Below are 20,867 nucleotides of genomic sequence, written 5' to 3'. Positions count from 1 at the left end.
CTAATGAAGGTGTTCATGACTCTTTTGAACGCCTTGATTATTTGGATCAGCTGTGTTTGATCAGGGTTGGAGCAAAACTGTGCAGAGCTGTGGCCCTCCAGGAATTGAGTTTGAAACATATGCCCTTTAGCAGAGATGCCCAAACTAGGGCCATCTGTGAATGGTTTAGAGATAGATATTTCTAGTCAAGTTCTACTGCATTAGTTAATACGGTTCAAAGTGACGTTTTCGAATTATTTTTTATATTAAGAAACAAATAAGGAAATTAGCCATGGCTGTAATACAGTTTGGTATATTTATCTTTGGCCCACGGCTACACTGTAAAACCCAACAGTCAACTTTATCAAATGAAATGAGTGTCGTTAACTCAAAATTTACTGAAAGTTAATACTACTCATTTGAAAAGAGTTTTGAACTCAGTGTTGAAGGTATTGAGTTTGGTTTTTGGCCCTTCATATGAAAAGGTTTGGGAACTCCTGCCCTATAGGAATTTATATAATCAATGTGAAATGATCATATGTGAGGGACACTTGAGTATTTGAACTTTTAATTCTTCATTATATTTGCTTCATTTGTCCATGAAATTCTCAATAATATCTTAAAACATTTTAGGAAAACTATTTCCTAATATTCAATCATGTAATTGATAATAGAATTAATTTGCCTAACCTATTTAACCTACAAGATGGTATATCATTATCTCATCCCTGAGGGCATCAGCTCATACTCCATTTGGAGAATTTGGTTTGGATCATGAATCATTTTAAAGCTCTGCTTGTTTACAAACCTCTGATTGTTCTAAATTATTTGATTGAATTGCTTTAGTAAATTTTCATGTGATCAAATGTCAGTCACAAAAGCCAGCTTCTCTCTGTCTACTGACTTAACACATGACCATTGAGGGGAAAAAACACCAAAACAAGGTTTTCATACATCACCGTATTGCACTAAATCACACAGATTTCAATCAAAACTGTGGTCGCCTTTCAAATATCCATTTAATTTATGAAGCTTACACTGAAGACTTCCACTTGTGACTGGATCACTAAAAAACATGTGGTAGTACTAGACGAAAACAAGGCCTGTCAGTGACCCTGACATGAACTGTCCAAAGACTGTGACCTCTGACCTTACAGTGCAGAACGACCACATGCTGGGGGTCAGAGTTCAGCCAGTTCTCCATGGATTTGCACATGGCACAGATCTTATCCAGCGGAGGAGAGTGCATATCTGGCCAGCCGAAGTCATGAACCTGAAAGCGAGAAAGACAGACTTTCTTAATCTTGGGTGGTGTAATCAGGTCTTTAAAAGTTCAACCGCAAAGCAACCAGCAACATAAACAAACAGAATAGTAAAAACCGAGCCCCTACCTTTGGGTTTAAGCGGGTGATGTCATGCCTTCGCTCAGACAGATTTAATAACTGCGGGAAGAAAAAACAACAATGAGAATGCCTCTAATGCATTTTCTTTATCTCTGTTTTGTCCTTCCATTCAAACTGATCTGTTTTTGTCCAGTGGAAATAGAGTATTTTGAAGACACTTGTCCAAGGGGATGAAACTGAAGATGCTCATAGATCCAAACATGTGCTACAGACTTTGTGCTGCTAAAGACAAATGTTAAATTGTAAAATCTTCATATTAATTTCAGCAAAGACAGCAATATATGATGATCAAACCAAACATGAAAAAGTGTTTGAGTGCAATCTGGATGAACATGTAATGGCTGAACGTTTCTGGTAAAAAATGAAGAGATAGCATGATAACTTTATTAAAGAAGTTGTTCACTTCCAGTTGATGGTCACCATTGACTTCCATAGTATTGTTTTTCCTACTACTATATGAAAGTCAATGTTGACCATCAACTGTTCGGATACTAACATTTTCAGAAATATCCTTTTTGTGTGTGTGTGTGTTCAACAGATCATTTTAGCAATTTCCCAACAAATTAGTTAGTTGGATCGAAGACCTTTTGAAAATGAAAATGCCAGAATTAGCCAGATCAGGAATGGAGGGCGATCCTGGAGGGCCTTTGTCCTGCAGAGTTATGTTCCAACTTTAAGAAAACACACCTGAACAAGCTTTTCTTTAAGATCTCTAGAAAGCTACTAGCTGGTGTTTTTGCACAAAATTTGAGCAAAACTCTGCATGATAATGGCCCTCCAGGACAGAAATTGATCACCCTTGATCTAGATCAGTGTTCCTCAACCACATTCCTGGGGGACCACCAGCTCTGTACATCCTGCTTTCTAACAAAATGCACCAGATTCAGATCATCAACTCATTAGCGAGAGACTGAAAGACCTGTAATGGGTGTGACAAAGGAGACATCCAAAACATGCAGTGTTGGTGGTCCTCCAGGAACATGGTTGAGAAACACTGATCTAGATTAATGTGTATTAAGGGTGTCCAATACTGCTTCTAGAGTGCCAATGTCTTGCAGATTTTAGCTCCAACCAGAATTTTCTAGTGATTTCTAATGCAGAGTTTACTACAATTTTCACAATTTTAGCCCTGATTTTCACCCGTCCACAAGTTTTGTGAAATCTTAGACAAATGCCAGAAATCAATGGGAAATCAGTTCTAATTTATGCAAGTGATAGTAACGCAGTGTAAATTATTAAAGACTGAGAGAATGACTTATAAATCTGAGAGAATCACCAACATGTCACCGGTGACTGCGAAATAGTTGGCATGCTAAATATCTGGACCTCTCAGTGATTTAAAATCCTGCTGTGTGAAAAGTGTTCTGACTGACAAACACATCACGATGACCAACAGCCAATGAGAGATTGACCACAATATCAGGAACATGAATTTGGTTGTGAGAGGCTCATTTTCTGTCTTTTTGGACCCAAGAAATCAGGGAAAGTTTGGAAAAACTATGGCAGTAACTTCAGCCAGTGCAACTGGGTACTATTTCCAGTCTGCATGAGAATTCTTATTTATTCTTATGAGTGTTTGTGAAATGTAGTTTGCAAGCCAGGTAAAGTTGTCAGCGATTCCTCCAGCAGTAAAGTCATGAGTGTGTAATGTACTGTCACTAACCCACTGTGCAATGTGAAAACAGCTGCGATTCGACAGCTTTGAAAAACATGCAGTGTCAACTCGGCATAAAGTGAACTGTGCTGATTGGGATTTGGTTTAAGTGTGTTTTATACACATTGAGTGACTTACCAGAAACTTGTCCTGGTGTTTGGACTTGAGCATGGCTGCCACCTCTCTGAGGTTGAGGCGGTAACGCTGTTCTTCCAGCAGAGGAGGAAAGAAGACCGAGATGATCCTCTCTGTGATGTATGTGAGGTCAAAATCGTAGTGCCTCTCCATCACTCTGTCCATCACCCGATCCACACTGAAGCTCCTGAGAGAGAGAGAGAGAGAGAGAGAGAGAGAGAGAGAGAGAGAGAGAGAGAGAGAGAAATGTCTAATGACTTAACACTAGAACTATTGAGGCAGTCTTTTTAACCATTTTTAAACTTTGTCATTTAATAACTTTATTAAAATTTAGCTATAGTACCTTAACTTATTCTAATTGTGTGTACATTTTATTTTAACATTGTTGTTTTAATTAACTTGCAACACATGAGTTCTCAGTATTTCTACCCTTAATGGACATAAACTGAATGCAAGTATCCTCTATTTTGTCCTATGCCTTTGACTATGTGAGCCTCTGTTGCTTAGCAACTTTCTGCAAACAAAAACAACTTTCTGATAGCAAAAACATCACTTAACTTCAGAGATTTCTTTAAAACGTTTAAAAACAACATTTTCACAGCGGTGAAAAAATCCCACATGCCAGAAAAGATGAGGTAAGTACATTCTGGGGTGGTTTAGTAACGTGTACCCCAGTATAGCCTATATCACAAGAAAGATGATATTATTAGTGTAATAACTTCATAAAATAATGAGCTCAATTCTAAGATCTCAATAGAAGCTTTGAATGTAAATAGAACATGACAAATTTTACAGTCTTATTCATTGGTTTATTTCCTTGGCTTAGTCCATTATTTATCATATGTTTTACGAGGGGATGCCCTTCCAGCCGCAACCCAGTACTGGAAAACCCATATACACTCACATTTACACACTACGGTCAATTTAGTTTACTCAATGGGGTATATGCACACAGACTTAATTTCAGTCAGCCAGCCCCAGGGCTTCTGGTGAACTCTCATCCCATACAAAATCGCTGTGTTTAAGGTCTGATTTCTTTAAAAAAACAGTGATCTTCACTGCCTGGCTGAGATATGATATAAAGTGGGCATCAGACCAAACAAGAATCACTGAATTAAATGATATTTTTCCACGCCATGTTTTTAAAATATGGAAATGAATTTTACCCCAGTATTTTCAACTGAATTTCTGCCCTGCCTTCTGCTAATGACTATGCCTGCGTTTAAACGGTCATTTGGTCTACAACCAAATGGATGCTTAAGTCTATTTGACTGATTATATATGAATGACATTACAACATTGATGCTGTAAAAGGAACCTTATGAATGTGAAAATAGTCACATAAAGTTTTCACTGAAAGTTCATGATTGGCTGAAAAACACTAGCTGTGCATATAGGCCACCTATAGCGCATGTCTTTGGACTTTTGGGGAAACTGGAACTGAGAAACTGGGGAAACTGGAGCACCCGGAGGAAAGCCACGCAAACACGGGAGAACATGCAAACTCCACACAGAAACGCCAACTGGCCCAGCTAGGACTCAAACTAGCGACCTTCTTGATGTGAGGTGACAGTGCTAACCATTGAGCAGCCGCACCAACTTTACAGTCTTATATAAATGGTCAGAATTACCACTATGGCCATTCTAGTAGTTATAGAATTCTGGTGCTTCCAGTGTTAAAACTTACAACAAAATTACAACCATGATTTTATTAAAGATTAAGATGGTTACGATATATTTTAAAACACAGAAATCGGTCTGTTTGATCCACACCAATTCATTGTTGTGTGAACACAGTCAAAAAAAGAAAACTTTCCAAGTCAAAACTGCTAAAGAAGAATGTGTAGTCCAGTCAATGTTATAATATTGGATGACTGCAGTTTGTTCTGGGACTTGTGTTTGACTGGACACAGCTGAGCTGAACTAACCATGCTCCCTGACACATATTATCTCTCTGCTTTTCACCACACCGAGGCCAAAAGGGATTTTTGACTTTTCACATCAAATCCGAAGGGAATAAAGCCCTGCTGAGATGAGCTAACTCATCTGAGGTAAGTAGAGATTAGCAGAGGAAATAAAGTCTCAGAGCTCGAGCATGCTCAACCGCTCCTGCAGCGATCGCTGATCTTCATGCTTTGAGATTTGATGCTTTAAAAGCTTTCGTTCTTCTCCGCCAAACGTACCTCGGGAGAGTGTTCCTCTGTTTGGTGTAGGTCAGAGACTTGGTTGAGCCCTGGAAAAACGACAAAGTAAGATTATAACATTGTGTTTAGACACAGTAAACTTTTGTCTAGAGGACTCTGTTTGTGTGCTTATTGATTTTACTTTTAATTCCAGTTCTGTTGTTAAGGGGATGCATGTGTGTGATGTGTAAACAGACAAATGCCACTGTAAGAACTGAAGCATTGTCTGAAGCCCAATAGCAAAATGAAGAACAGAGTCATTGTGGAGACAATAGAGTATAACAGTTCTGATTAAACTCTGCATTTGAGTCAGAACCGGAGAAAGGGTCACTAAAGGTTTAAATCCATCTCTTGGACAACAAAATAGTGTCTCAATGACGTCTGATGTCACAGCTGAAGACTCAAACGAAATAAAAATCGAATATCATAAAATATTATCTCAAGCTGTTTTCCAAATTGGGAATTGTGCTGTTCAACATTAATTAAAGCTAAATGTGAAGAGTTCAGATCCAAAAGCCTCTAAGTGGCATCTAAAATATTCCTCAAACACAAAAAAGTTTACATTCAGTTAACGCATTTTAAAGAGTTGGTTCTTTATATTGCGTTTAAGGTGAGACAGCTGAATATGAAAAATAATGCTCATTTTTGAAGATAATTTCAGATGGCACTTACACTGTAAAAAATGCTCAGTTCCACATAGTTCCTTCATGTCTACCCAACAAAAATTAGGTTAACCTAATCGTTTTTTACACATGTAAGTGGATTGAACATAAACAATTACCCCCCCCCCTACCCTTTAATTAGGTTAAACAATTTTTTATTATTAAAAATAAATAAATAAAAATAAATAAGTAAATAAACAGCAAAAGTCTTTTATTTCAGTGTAGGGAGTTTTGCATTTGAATTCTTCATATATGAAAATTAATTATTTATATGTATGTACTTTAAGGTCAAAGGGTGGGAAGTGTGGGAATTTCTAAACTACAGGAAGTGTCTTGTGTCATTTAATGGGAGAGATAATGAAGGAGAGGAAAAAAAGTTCTTACCAGATGCTGAATGTGTCTAGAGGAGGACGTTCCCCTTCGCTGAAATAGATGAGGGGACAGATATAAGGTCATAAATAGAGTAACAACACAAAAATGTGCCCTATTTTACTATCAGAAAACATCATCCTGCACATATCATCCTCTGTTATATAGTACAAACAATCAAGACACCCCTTTTTATACAAACTGCTTTATAATTATATAACAATTTATATATGTTTGAATTTGATGAAACTATAATATGTAAAGAATTATCTCATGAAGTGTACAGAATAAAACTCTGTGTTTAGGACAGGGGTGAAAGATCAAAAGAAAATCAGCACACTGCCACTTTAGATCTCAAAAAATGTTAATGTAACAACGTTTCGACCTACATGGTCTTCATCAGATTCCTAACTGATCTTTGCTACTGTGTTTGTTTTTGATCGAGCACCTGACTTTGAGATTCTAGATGTGTGCACATTTCTGGTTGTAGGACAGGGGTTCTCAAACTTTTTCGTATGAAGGGACAAAAACTAAATATCATTATGAGCCGTGGGCCGAAGGTAAATATACCAAACTATTTTACATTTAAGTTGCCCTTGGTAATTTCCTAATTTCTTTCCTAATATTTTAAAATAAATAGAAAACATTACTTTGAATCATGTTAACTGATGCAGTAGAACTTTTTAAGGATAACTTAATGCCATAAAAACATAAATAATCACATTTATAACACAGTGGAGTTCAATGCTGAATACACTAGTCAAGCAGAATCTGCTTTTGCCTTGACTCGCTCACCACTGTCTCTGCATTGTTGGGTAACAGTATGTACATTTAAACAAAGTCAATAAAAAAATAACCAAAAATAATTTATTTGAAACCTTTAATTTCAGTTAGCTTTTACCAATAAAACAAAGGGTTGCGTTAAATTCGAATTGACATTCTCGAAACAACCCTATCATTTTTCCTCTCTTCTCTCTTCGCAGCAGGCCGAATCAAAAGTTACCATGGGCCAATTTTGGCCAGCGGCCCTAGTTTGGACATCACCGGTTTAGAACATAACAGCATTTTGGCTCGGGATGTAGAGATCCGATCACGAGATCGGAAATCCGGCCTGATATATCTATGTGGAAACACAGCAATATAGCATAATTTTTGTGACAATGTATAAGAATAATTAATATTTTTACAGTACTGTGACGGGTTGGGGTAGGGGTAGATGTTAAAAAAATAGAATTAATGGGAAATTTAATAAATAATATAAATAATTCTCGTTAACTTCAGGCCACTGCCGTATCTGATCTATCAACATTTGCAGTCTGGCGGTATTATAAAGTTATAAAGCAAAGGATTTTATAAAGCAAAGGATGACTACAACATTGCCATAGCAAACTGTGAGATATGAAAACTTGGGAATGCAAGAGGTGAAGAATTGATGTTATTTATTACTTGATTGTTCAAGCTACCTCACAGAAGTGCTCTGTTTGTTAACAGAGTTGTTGAATGTTAAAATAAGGTGAATAATAAAAAAAGGAACATCTTGTATATGTTTCTTTCCTCTTCTTTATTCTTTTTTTGTGTATTATAGAAATATCGGATCAGGTTTCGGTATCAGTAAATACTCAAAATCAAACATCCATAATTTTGGCCATCTTATTATGACAAAAAATTATGTCTCAAATGGACTGGTGGCACTAAAAGTCCTATAATTATCTATAATGATAATAATTGTGTAACCAACATCACTACTTGCTATACACTTTTATACCATATACACTTATTTAACCACACACTTACATGCCAATTAGCACATAACAGCTGCACATATAACGTTGTATATAGTAATAAACACGTACATACACTTGTCAATCTGTATATTTGCATTCACTACTTACTTCTATTTTTTAAATATATTTATTATCTGTTTTTTGTCCTGTCTCTGTAATTCTGTTGCACTGTAGAAGCTCTGTCACGAAAACAAATTCCTTGTATGTGTGAACATACCTGGCAATAAAGCTCTTTCTGATTCTGATTCTGATAATACACTCACTCTTTCAACAATTTTATAATTAGACTTAAATTATTTTATTCTTCTAAATGATACAATAAATGGATCTAATGTGGCAGTTAAGACATGTATCATGTTATAAAAGATTATATTTAAATAAATCCACTTCTTTTGAAACTCTTTTCATCCAATATACATGAAACAAATAACAGCTTCCAAAAGTATATGAATTGGCTCAACATTAATTACAGTAATAATATATAAGAAATGTTTCCTGCATATTAGAATGATTTCTGTAGGATCACATATAAATTGAAGACTAGAGTAAGGATGCTGGAAATTCAGCTTTGACAACACAGGAATAAATCAAATTTAGCAATATAGCACTTACTTTAAATAGTAATAAAATTCCATAATATTATTGTTTCTACTTTATTTGGTCTCAACTACATAGTGAGCAAAATAATCCAGAAAATATTGAGACTTTAAAATAAAAGTAAAAAATCATAAAAAAAACCCTCAAAATTTAAATGGATTTTACTTTCTTTGCATACCAGAAGAGCCATTTATTTTCAGCTGTAGCAATACGTGAATGAATAACAGAAAAACTGAAAAAGTGAATAACCCAATGAGTAAATGAATGAATGAAGACATAACAAAGATAATGAATAATGATACTAATCATAATTAATAATAATAAATAATATTAAAACACTTCTTACCAGCTCGGAGGGCTGCGCTGGGATGCAGGCCGTGTTGATCTGAAACAAAGCAAAGGAGCATGATTTAAACCCAAATTCAGCATCGCCTTCAACATCCAACACAGATGCACTCGCTCACAACCCTGTCGCCTTTCCCCGCTCCGAACCTTTCCATCCCGGGACGAAGGGAAGGGAGTGGTGAAGAGGGATCTGTTGGGATGGGGAGAAGGAAATGCTTCCCCAGAGCAACAGATAAGCAAGCTATCTACTGATAACACTGGGACTGGAGGAGAAGTTACAGTAGATGCGAGGGATTGTCGGTGAAGGGCAGGAACCAAATACGTTAGCATGCGCATTCCTCTCGGATGATCTCGTACAAAATAAAAGCACACAACAACATCAATTGCGGTACAGCTTTGTGCATGACGGACAAACCTCACACTTCCAAACAGACCATGTTTACATGTCTACTGGTGTACTGGGTAAAGGGGGAGGACACGTCATTACTAGGCAGTAAATTCCCTGTGTGTGTGTGTGTGTGTGTGTGTGTGTGTGTGTGTGTGTGTGTGTGGTGACATTCACGCTTACATAACATGAATCGTTCCCCCTTCCCACACATCCGATCCACTGCCCGGTCCTGCCCTGTTTGTTTGGCCACAGGAAAAGGGCTGAGGCAGAAAGAAGTCACTGTGAAGCAGTGTGTGTGTGTGTGTGTGTGTGTGTGTGTGTGTGTGTGTGTGTTGGGGGGGGGGGTGTTCTTGGGAGTGAGAGTTATTAATAGATTGTATGTTTTTGTTCGACAAGACAATGAAGCTTAACTTATGAGGCACTGGAGGATGGAAGAACTTTTGGGGCGTTTGTTTTGCTGTTTGTTTCTCCAAATATAAGCATGATGGGTATGCATTTTCACAAAACCAAAACAGGAGGTTTGCGGCTTTTAGTATGTCTGTTGCGTTTGAGATCGTCTTTGTGCTAATGTACAGTAGCAATATGATAGCATTATACGAGTGCAGTGATGGGTAATTACTGGAAAATTGTAATCTGATTACATTACTAATTACTTGGTGTAAAAAGTAATCAGATTACTAATTACTTTACTTTGAAGTTACTTTTATTTTAACATATAAAAAATACTAAGTAAACTGCAGCTTCTTTAGTAATTTAATATTCAATGAAAAACATTACAATGGGTTTAACACAACATAAACTTGTGTTTGAAATAATCAAAAGAGTTAGAGATAATTTGCCCTAAATGAAAATTCTCTCATCAATTACTTAATCTTTTACTTGTTCCAAACCTGTTTGTCTTTTTTTCTTTTCTTTTTTTTCTTTTTTTGAACGCAAAGGAAGACATTTTGAAGAAAACTGGATACCTGTGACTATTGACATTCACAGTAGGAAAAACACATACTATGTCTGCGGTTGTGGAGACACAGTAAACGCTCAAATGTTGAATACATGAAATGTACACAACACTTTAGCTATTGTAAGTTTGTCAATCAAATTTAAAGCCCCCCTCCGCACAAAAATGGAACTGTCCAACCCCGCACGTTGCACTGATGAGCGCTGTTTATTACTGGCGTTCGCAGCAGCTCTGAAAACCAAACCAAAAGTGCTGGCCAGCGGACTATTCTGATTTGCTGGTCAAGGACATAAGTAATAAAACGACAAATGAGTATTTCGAGTTATAATATATTACATTGGTTTTACTTGTTTTCAGCTTTAAATGAAATTGGTAGTTTCATTGTAGTCTAGTAGTAATGTTTTTTTTTTGTGTAGTAATTGCCTTGTTTTGGCAATCCGAGTTTCATATTTTAAAGGTCAAATATTTATTGCTGAATGACAAGTTCGGTTTTCGATTGGCCTCGAGAAAAACAGAATGATTTCGTATTCTCAGGGCCAGCGCGTCCAGAGGTGGCCGCCTAGGGCGGAAAAATAGTGAGGGCTGTGTCCTCTCTAATATTAATTATTATTATGATTATTATTGGTAATAGTAATAAAAGCAACAAGGAGTAATAAAACTACATAAAGTAAGTAATAAATATTTAATAAATAAGTATTTAACAATTTTTTAATATTTAATAAATGCCGTCTTGATGAACAGAATCATTTTAATTTGATTTTTAAATAAAAGTAAAATAATAAATAAACTGACCCCAAACTTTTGACCGCTATCAGTGGGTGAGTTTAATAAAATAATTTAATGTGTGTGTTGAATATAATAGACGTTTGTTGATAGGTGGTGCTTTTGTTAAAACCTCTTCTTGGTCGGTCGCAAATCTTATATGCATTAAAGGGCAGCGCATATACAGTATTAGCCTTACCCTGAAGTTTGTTCACCCTCCGCCTATGAGTGCGCTAAAGCACACTCAGGACACACTAAGGCCCCATAAGCAGCTATGCTTCTCTTCAGATTTTCAGAAGTAACCTTCACACCCGATCCTGCACAGAAATTAAATTTAGCCCGTTTATGTTGAGTTGGGCCGCTGTGTTTTTTTTGGGGGCGCCAGTGTCCTCCTTGGTGATGAGTATTGTCGTGGAATGCTTTCAGTTCAAGGGCTTGAACAACTTGCTGGTCGAGTTAAAAGTAGTTGAAAGTTATAGTAATACTTTTGACAGTAATACTTTTGTTCTTACCCTCAATGAAATGAATGTTTGCATTTGCACTTGAAGAAGCAGCCACTCTCATCAGCAACTATTCCAGCTTGCGTTCTCTAGCAATTTAAAAAAGCGAATAATGCTCATTAACTGACGTAGCAGCAGAACACGTGATTTTAATAAAAGCAAATATTGTTTTCTAAAATCTATATTACACTTACTTTAGTAACTGAAGACAAATTACACACATTTAAAATTTATTTGTTACATTACTGCGTTTCCCAAAAACCGTAACACGTTACCGTGGAACACGTTACACCCAATTCTGAGTGTGATGTTGATGAAAAAATTTATATCTTTATATTTCTTGGTATTTTTTAATAATAATTAAACATTTCATTACCACTTTACTTGGAGGGGGTATTCATAAGACACAGGTAATGAATGAAGTATATTTTATGCATGCTTATGAAAGCTGTCATTGGCTCAGTTAGGTCATTTGAATGCCAAGAACTAGTTGCCTTTGTTGTGAAGATCTGTATGTGAACGAATACAAATGTCTTTGTCATGACAACTTGACTTTACGAAGACAACATGACTTGTCATAAATCTGTAATAAACATGATTGTCATGAGTCTATTATAATTGAATATTTAACATGAATATTTATCTAATCACTTTTTAGCTAAACAAACTTTTTTCATTCAATGTTCTCTGTAAAAGAGTCAACACTCTTTAAAATAATTTTACAACAGCGTCATTAATATGTCATGACAATTCAATGAAAAATGTAATTTGAAACACTGTAGTTGAGGTCAAGAAAAATATTAAAGCTGCTGTTGTTATCATATTTTTGTAGAAATGTACAACATTTTCAGGATTCTTTGATAAGTACGCTGAAAAAATTTTTTTTAAGACGATTCCTTGGATTTACTAAATTTTTTTAAGTTAGGTGGTTGTAAAAAATTTGTTTGGGCTAAATTTAAACAAACAAATTAAGTTAAACGTTACAATATTTAATTTGTTTGTTGAAATTCAATTGTTTGTAACAATTGTGCAGACAACATTTTTTTCAGTGTAGAAAATGTAATAAATCTGCCATTAATGCAGTATTTATCTAGTGAAATATGCAGCAAATAGTCCACTATTTTTACAATAGCCTTTGTTTTCTTTGTGTGTTGCTAGGTGGGATCCCATTATGATATCAAGTTTACTATTTCTTGGCATAAAAAGCAGCTGTCACATTTGAAGCAAGTGAACAATTATGTCTCAAGACACAGTGCAGACAAACTTCAAGTATAATATTTCACTCCCGTAAAAAAAGACATCTTCCCCATAGTATACAAAGACAAGAAATCTCTCTCCCAACCTGCTTGTAATGCTGTAAGGGAGGATGAGTGTTAAGTGGAACACAGTGTAACTATTTTTACCAGGTGTAAAAGATATCACTGCGTCTGTGTTAAAGACATCAGCTGCTGAGAGCCAATTACTGACCCTCACACTATATGAGCAGATGTTTCTTCTTCAATGCCCCTCTCTCTAGCTTTCATTTTTCCTTTTAATTCCCTGGAAACGTTTTCCTGCTTCCTCTTGTAATTTTCCCCCAGCTTACATTTATCATTTCCCTTTTTTTCCCTCTGCGTGTCAATCATTCCATTAACATTTCCTCATCCTGTTCATGTTTTCAAGCACTGCTCATTCACTCATTTGTTATTTTAGTGTACTATAGTAACTGCAGGTCTCACTAAAAATACACAGCTAATCAAAACTTTCAGAGTTCAGTAAGATCTCATATTCACCAAGGCTGCATTTAACTGATTAAAAATGGAGTAAAATAGCAATATTGTGAAATATTATTTAAAAAATAAATAAATACTGTTTATTCCTATGCAAAGCTGCATCTTTATTCCAGTCTTCAGTGTCAAATGATCCTGCTGAAATCATTAGAATGTGATGATTTGTATATGGTGTGTGGGTTGTTGTAAAATGCTATTTGCAAGAATAAAAATTCCATGACAAAAAAAAAGAATGTGATGATTTAAAGCTCAGGAATTTTATGAAATACAAAGTTCAAAATAGCAGCATTTCTCTGAAATTGAAAACTTAAATGATTATAAACCATCCAAATCATGCATCCAATGTACTAAATTATGGAAGCTTGAATAAAAAATATATAAATGGTAAATTCAACATTTTAGCTCGCAATTCTGACTTTTTTCTAATTTCTCCTTACAACCTTTACCAGAACTGCATGAAAAAAATGAACTTGATTGTTATAAAGTCAGAATTATGAGATATAAACATACACTACCTGACAAAAGTCTTGTCCCCTATCCAAGTTTTAGGAACAACAAATAATAACGACTTCTAGTTCATCATTTGGTATCAGAAGTGGCTTATATGAAAGGCAAAGGCCTCAAGATTATGCTTTTTTTTTACTAAAATAAAATACGATCATTTCTTGATTTTTAATTATTTAATTAGGACAGAAAGGTCTGACTTTGCTTAGACAAAAGTCTTGTCACTAAACAGAATTAATGTACAGTATAGAATATAAAGTCATGGTGCAGTGGAAAAAGAATTAAAATTATGTGTGACTCCCATGAGCTTGGAGGACTGCATCCATACATCTCTGCAATGACTCAAATAACTTATTCATAAAGTCATCTGGAGTGGCAAAGGTCTTCAATGGCTCCCCCTTCATCTTACCCCAGACATGCTCAATAATGTTCATGTCTGGTGACTGGCTGGCCAATCCTCGAGCACCTTGACCTTCTTTGCTTTCCGGAACTTTGATGTGGAGGCTTAAATATGAGAAGGAGCGCTATCCTGCTGAAGAATTTGCCCTCTCCTGCGGTTTGTAATGTAATGGGCAGCACAAATGTCTTGATACATACCTCAGGCTGTTGATGTTGCCATCCACTCTGGAGATCTGTCCCATACCCCCATACTGAATGTGACCCAAAACCACGATTTTTCCTTCACCAAACTTGACTGATTTTTGTTAGAATCTTGGGTCTTCTGCAGTGTTTGTGATGGTTGAGATGCAGTTCAACAGATGATTCATTAGAAAAAACTACCATTTTTTCAGATGATCAACTAGAAGTCAAGATATTATTTGTTGATCCTATAACTGGGATAAACGACAAGACTTTTGTCAGGTAGTGTACAACTTACAAAATGTATACTACTCAAAATTCTGAGAAAAAATCAGAACTGTGAGTTTATAACAGAATAGTCTCATGGCAATTCATAAGTTTTTAATTTATTGAATAATTTGTATTAAATTGTATGATCTTATTTGTACATTTTAGTACAATTTACCCATCCTACAATGAGGGGTGTGGTTTGAGGGCACGCCTCCTTATAAAAATCATACATTTTCATACAAACGACATCATATAAAAGCTTATAATTTATCCAATTTACTGATGATACATAAAATTGCAGGCTTGGCATTTGCAGATTGCAGGCTTGGTATGGAAGACTTTCAGTTCAATTAAAAACACAACTTGTCTGTCTTGTCAAAATTGCTATGATTGGTGTAAGAACGTATACATCACCTCAGTCAACATATGAGTTGTTGGTTTTTAGGGATACACAAGTAATAGCAAATGATCCAAATGATGTTTTATTTCCAATGTATGAAGTACTGTCATTGGGGAAGCGATACAGAGCTCCTTCCTACAAGAAGTAGCTATGTTTCCATCCAAAGATGCGATTAAATTTATGCGCAAAACAGAAATATCGCATAAAAGACATGCACATGAAGCAACGTTTCCATCCAACGAGTTAAAGAAAACTAAATCGTCACTTCCTGATTAACTGGCGCCAAATATTGAAAGTAAAAACAGAATTTGCTGTGGTAGGAGAAGCTGCGTCAATCTTTTCTTTATTTAATAAATTACTTGCACCTCAGAAGACAAATGCAATGAACGTATGGTGGCGTTTGAAGGCGTGAGACGTAGAGCACAGATGCTCTTGAGTCGGGAGGTAATTAATAATATAATAACACTAATACTGAAACAGTTAAGGCGTTTTAGAATGACCAAAACAACATTTCACATGTTTTACAGTGTGCTCAGCCTGCTGATTTGTCCATTCTCACACATTTTTATCATCACATGATCTCTTATAACAAAATCACATGACTTTTTAATGTGCATCCTGGAATTTGTTCGGTAAAAGTGTTTCCGTCGTAGTTTATGTGCATCTTTTCTTTTTGAATAAAAAGTTTATCCTACTCAGTTTTGCGCATATGTTTTTTATGCGCATTTTCAAAACTTATGCACATAAAAATAGGTAGATGGAAACATAGCTAGTGTTTATTAGCATTTTAAATGGTAAATTACCTTGAAGGTCGTTTAAATCTCATTGGTGAATGTTACATGTTGTCTAAGACAAATGTGCTGTTTGACTCCAAGACATTTTTTCCTGAAAAAGGACAATAAAACTCAACTCAACTCATTTCCATGTGTGATCGGGTTGGAATTGTGAGATATGAACTCACAATTTTAAGTAAATTGTCTTTTTTAGGACATTGGATTTACCAAAAGTAAATCAAAAATAAATTAAGTTCCTTCTTCATTGTGTTCATGGGATATTTTCAGCTGTTTCAACAAAAAATATACCAGTCTATCTGCCAAGAAAATCTCTCTCAAACTAACTTTCAAGTTATCACTGGTGTATTCAGCACAAACAGTACTAGTTGAGCTTCACGCTAAAGTTTAATAAACATTATTAAGGGTTTGTTCAGATCTCACAGCCAGAGAAGAAACCACTAATAAGTGCAGTAACTATGCTATTTTGGTGGAAACTACGGTCGCCATGGTAAACTGCTGTTGGCGCACAAACCCTAAGTGTTCCTGAATCCAAAATACTTCTCGCTAATCTTTTTCCTCCTGCCCTCGCCAGCACACTTTTGTTTCTTCCTGCGTGTAACCTTCCTTCTCTCCCTCCATCGCTCCAGCTCTGGCTTTCTTTCTCCTTATCCAATCCACACTTTCCGCTTTTCGTTTATCCCTCATTTAACAAAATGCCAATCCGCCTCCCTTAAACTGGACGGCCTGAAGCCAGAACAAACTCTGAATTCCGTCTGCAGGGCCAAATCTTACATAGGACTTGCGCAGCAGCCTTTCATCCCACTGTTCCTCCATTAGTCTTATTTCCCTCGCTCCATCTGTCTCTGAAGTATCAGGCTGCCCCTGTTCTGTGCCCCTGTGTTGTTCGGCGGGCCCACAGGAACATGTTCCCATGTGTAATGGGACGTTCAGGGTCCATAGGCGAGTCCACGTGCCAAGTGTAATACCCCAGCTTTGGTGCAGAGGCAGGACAGGGATCTGTTTTGAGCGCCAAAACTGAGGTAAAGTTCGACGTAAGACATTGTTTTCAGTCAGACAGCAAACCTATAGCTAGAGTGATATGAATTTTATTGTTTTGGCATTTATTGTGATAACGATAATTCATATATCCATCTACTTAGAGACAAAAGAGGCTTGTAACTTTAGATAAAAGTATTAATAATCTTAGCACATTTGCAATATCTGTATCATTCATACTGGATGCTAGAGGGCGCCATCATGCATTAATTCCACATCTGCATTACAGAAGTAAAGACATCAGCTATCTCTGTGAGAGTAGCTGAGGTAAAAGAAGTTAGAAATGGATAAACTTATCTGATGAATTGAAAAATGAACACAATACACAAACAATTGTGCCTATATATGTTTAGTTTGTGTTCTTCAAACCATCCGGGGTATTTTTATAAGAATAAAGTACAATTATGATGCAGTGCTAACAGAAAAACTCTTATCACTGTATTGAATACTTTAAAATAGTAGATTTCTTCCTCATTCTGTAATATGAGACCACCTCAAAATTTTGAAAACTAAACATTTGTCCCTCTCCAGAGTGCAATTAAAAAAAATTATTTCTACATTTGACTTATTACTTGGAATTATCTAGCAACCTCTGAGTGAAAAATAGTACTATTTTCACACACAGATATCTTTAAAACCTCTAATTCATTCATTGATTCAATTTCTTTTCAGCTTAGTCCCTTTATTAATCCGGGGTTGCCACAGCGGAATGAACCGGCAACTTATCCAGCACATGTTTTACACAGCGGATGCCCTTCCAGCTGCAACCCAGCACTGGGAAACACCCATACACTCTTAATCACAAACATACACTTCGGCCAACTTAGATTACCCAATTCACCTATACCGCATGTCTTTGGACTTGTGGGGGAAACCAGAGCACCCGGAGGAAACCCACGCGAATGCGGGGAGAACATGCAAACTCCACACAGAAATGCCAGCTGACCCAGCCGATGCTTGAACCAGCGACCCTCTTGCTGTGAGGTGACATCGCTACCCACTGCGCCACCCTAAAACCTCTAACTAAAGGTTAAATGCAGATCAAAATTAATATCCTTGATGCTGTTGATGCCTATATGGTGCCTTTATATGTTGTGAATTTATATTTTAGTGTCATATTTCTTAGATTATTTAAACCAAATATGACAGAAACATACACTACCTGACAAAAGTCTTGTCTTGACCAAAGAAGGTCAAGGTGCTCGAGGATTGGCCAGCTTAGTCACCAGACATGAACATTATTGAGCATGTCTGTGGTAAGATGGAGGAGGCATTTACTTTAGTTTACTTATCTAATATCTAAAGAAACAATTATAATGTTGCAAAAGATCAATTTGAAATAGTTTTTTTTATATTACATGTTAATGAACACTTACCTCAGAAAGTATCGGTTTATATGAGTTCAGCTGTAAGCTCAGCAATAGTACCAGGCTATTTATGTATTGCACTATAGTATTTACTGTACATGTGAATCAGTACTGTAAAATAGTGTGCAACCATCTTGCGAATGCAGGCGCAGCATCTATTAGGCAGCAGTGGAACTGATTTCTCCTGCCATTGACTTTGATTCTATATTCCCAGTAGCAGCTGCTTCATCTGCCCTGCACTCATTTCCTCTTCATAGAGGTGTGAGGCTTTTTAAGAGTTCCTTGCAGGCACAGAGGAAATGATCCTTATTGCTGTGTGTGTATGTACATTGTCTTCCTAACATTGTGGGGACCAAATGTCCCCACAAGTATAGCAATATCAGTAAATTCTATTTTTGTGGGGACATATATGTTGGTCCCCATGAGGAAAACCACACAGAACTAAGTATTTTAAAAATGCAGATTTCCTGTCAGTGTTATGGTATAGGGGGTAGAATATATAGTTTGTACAGTATAATGGGAAGTCCCCATTAAGATAGTTGTACAAATGTGTTTGTATGTGTGTAAATGTGTGTGTGTGTGGAGATGTATGTAAAGATAAAACTGGAGAGAAAGAGGAGGTGTAAGCAGGGTGGAGATAATGAATCTGAGAGCAGTGGAAGTGGAGGAAGGATGGAGAGATGGTGGGAGAACTGAAGGAAGTGTAGGAGGAGAGTGATGGTGGATGGAGATCAGGCGTAAACACTGTAATTACTGTGATTAGTGTGAGCAGAATGCAGGGGTCTCTGGCTTTACTACTACTGAGACAGGCTTAAAGGGCTTTTATTTGACCCCTTTTACAAGATGTAAGATAAGTCTTTGGCTTCTCCAGAATATGCCCATTTTGTAATTTTTCAAATCAAAGTGAAGCTGTTTATGTAGCCTTTGCCTTTAAATGCAAATGAGCTTGTTTACCCCACCCACTGATCCCACGTACATGTCTGCTTCTCATGCATTACATCAGATAAACAGCAGTCAGTGAAACCCAGCTCATTAGTCAAAAATACCAAGTAAGTTTATTTGATGTATTTGTGGTGGAGTTTATTCAAGCCTTTCTGCAACGATGAATTACACACAAATGCTGTTACAAAGTTTGCGTGCATGTGTGGTAATTCCAGCGGTTAAGAATTACATAGCGATTTAACTTGTAAAACTCATTCTTGAGGTGCAGCTTATCAAAGAGGGTTAGAACAGATCTTTTAATCCCAGTTTCTTTGCAAATCCTGTTCTGTGGACATGTTTATAATGGGGACGTGTTACTACGGAACATGTTAATACGAGATAAGAGACTTGTTGTGTTTATATCACTCTAATATGACAGTTGACATACTTTACCAACACACAGTTCTGTCCAAACAGGAATGAGAATCTTTCCTCTGCTGAAGCAAAACATATTTTGAAGAGTTTAATGTTGGCAACCAACCTGTTGTTGGTCCCTATTGACTTACTATTGTAAAGTATTTTTTCTACTAGGCTAGTCAATATCAACGGAGAATATAAGCATATTCAAAATGTCTTATTTTGTGTTTAGCAGAAAAAAAGAAACTCCTACAAGACTGGAACAACTTTAGTAATTTTCTGAACTACTAACATTAACATTTAAATGATTATCATTTATAAAATTAAACAAAAATATCAGCTATTTACATATTTACTATACAAAGAACATAAGGTAAACTTCATAATAATAATAATTATTATTATTATAATAATAATTATTATTATTATAATAATAATAATTATTATAACAACAACAACAACAATAATGATGATAATAATAATTATTATTATTATAACAACAACAACAACAACAATGATGATAATAATAATTATTATTATTATAACGACAACAACAACAATGATGATAATAATAATTATTATTATTATAAAAACAACAACAACAACTATAATGATAATAATTATTATTATTACATTATTCATGATACATTTAAAATTATTCTTATTAAAAATGAAGCATATAGACTTCATAAAGTGCTTTAAGTAATTATATATACAACGGGTTATTAACAAATCATCTAAATATTGGTTCGACTTGAGCATGCAACATATTTTTGTTAAGCACCGGTGTGTGTGTATGGGTCCTCTGACAGCACTGTCTAATACTACTTAATTTACAGCCATTTAGTGTGTGTGTGTGTGTGTGTGTGTGTGTGTGTGTGTGTGTGTGTGTGTGTGCGTGTGTGCGTGCGTGTGTGTGTGTGTGTGTGTTTATGTGAACATGTTCTCAAGCCTCAAGTAGCTGTGATCGTGTTAAACACACACTCAGCTTAAGGCAGATCCCATGAGAAAGGCTGGGAATACACAGCGGTTTGCTTTCACACAACACAATTACATCTTTTTATTTGGACTGATTCCCTACAAGGAGATCCGATA

The 20,867-nt window shown here is 36.0% G+C and overlaps 1 protein-coding gene across 1 annotated transcript in view; it reads right to left on the bottom strand.

Moving 5' to 3' along the window:
* tns2a (tensin 2a) overlaps positions 1-20,867 on the bottom strand; it is a 109,820-nt gene that overhangs the window by 22,355 nt on the left and 66,598 nt on the right. The window contains exons 4-9 of the mRNA XM_056448691.1: positions 9,113-9,151; positions 6,401-6,439; positions 5,355-5,404; positions 3,175-3,358; positions 1,371-1,421; positions 1,130-1,252 (exon numbers count right to left, since the gene is read on the bottom strand). Of these exons, the coding sequence (XP_056304666.1) occupies positions 1,130-1,252; positions 1,371-1,421; positions 3,175-3,358; positions 5,355-5,404; positions 6,401-6,439; positions 9,113-9,151 (486 nt within the window). The remainder of the gene's footprint in view (positions 1-1,129; positions 1,253-1,370; positions 1,422-3,174; positions 3,359-5,354; positions 5,405-6,400; positions 6,440-9,112; positions 9,152-20,867) is intronic.

This window comes from Danio aesculapii, chromosome 23, assembly GCF_903798145.1.
Source record: "Danio aesculapii chromosome 23, fDanAes4.1, whole genome shotgun sequence".
Taxonomy (NCBI): Eukaryota; Metazoa; Chordata; class Actinopteri; order Cypriniformes; family Danionidae; genus Danio; species Danio aesculapii.
The sequence above is the reverse complement of the archived record's forward strand: the minus strand, read 5'-3'. Positions and strand labels throughout refer to the sequence as shown.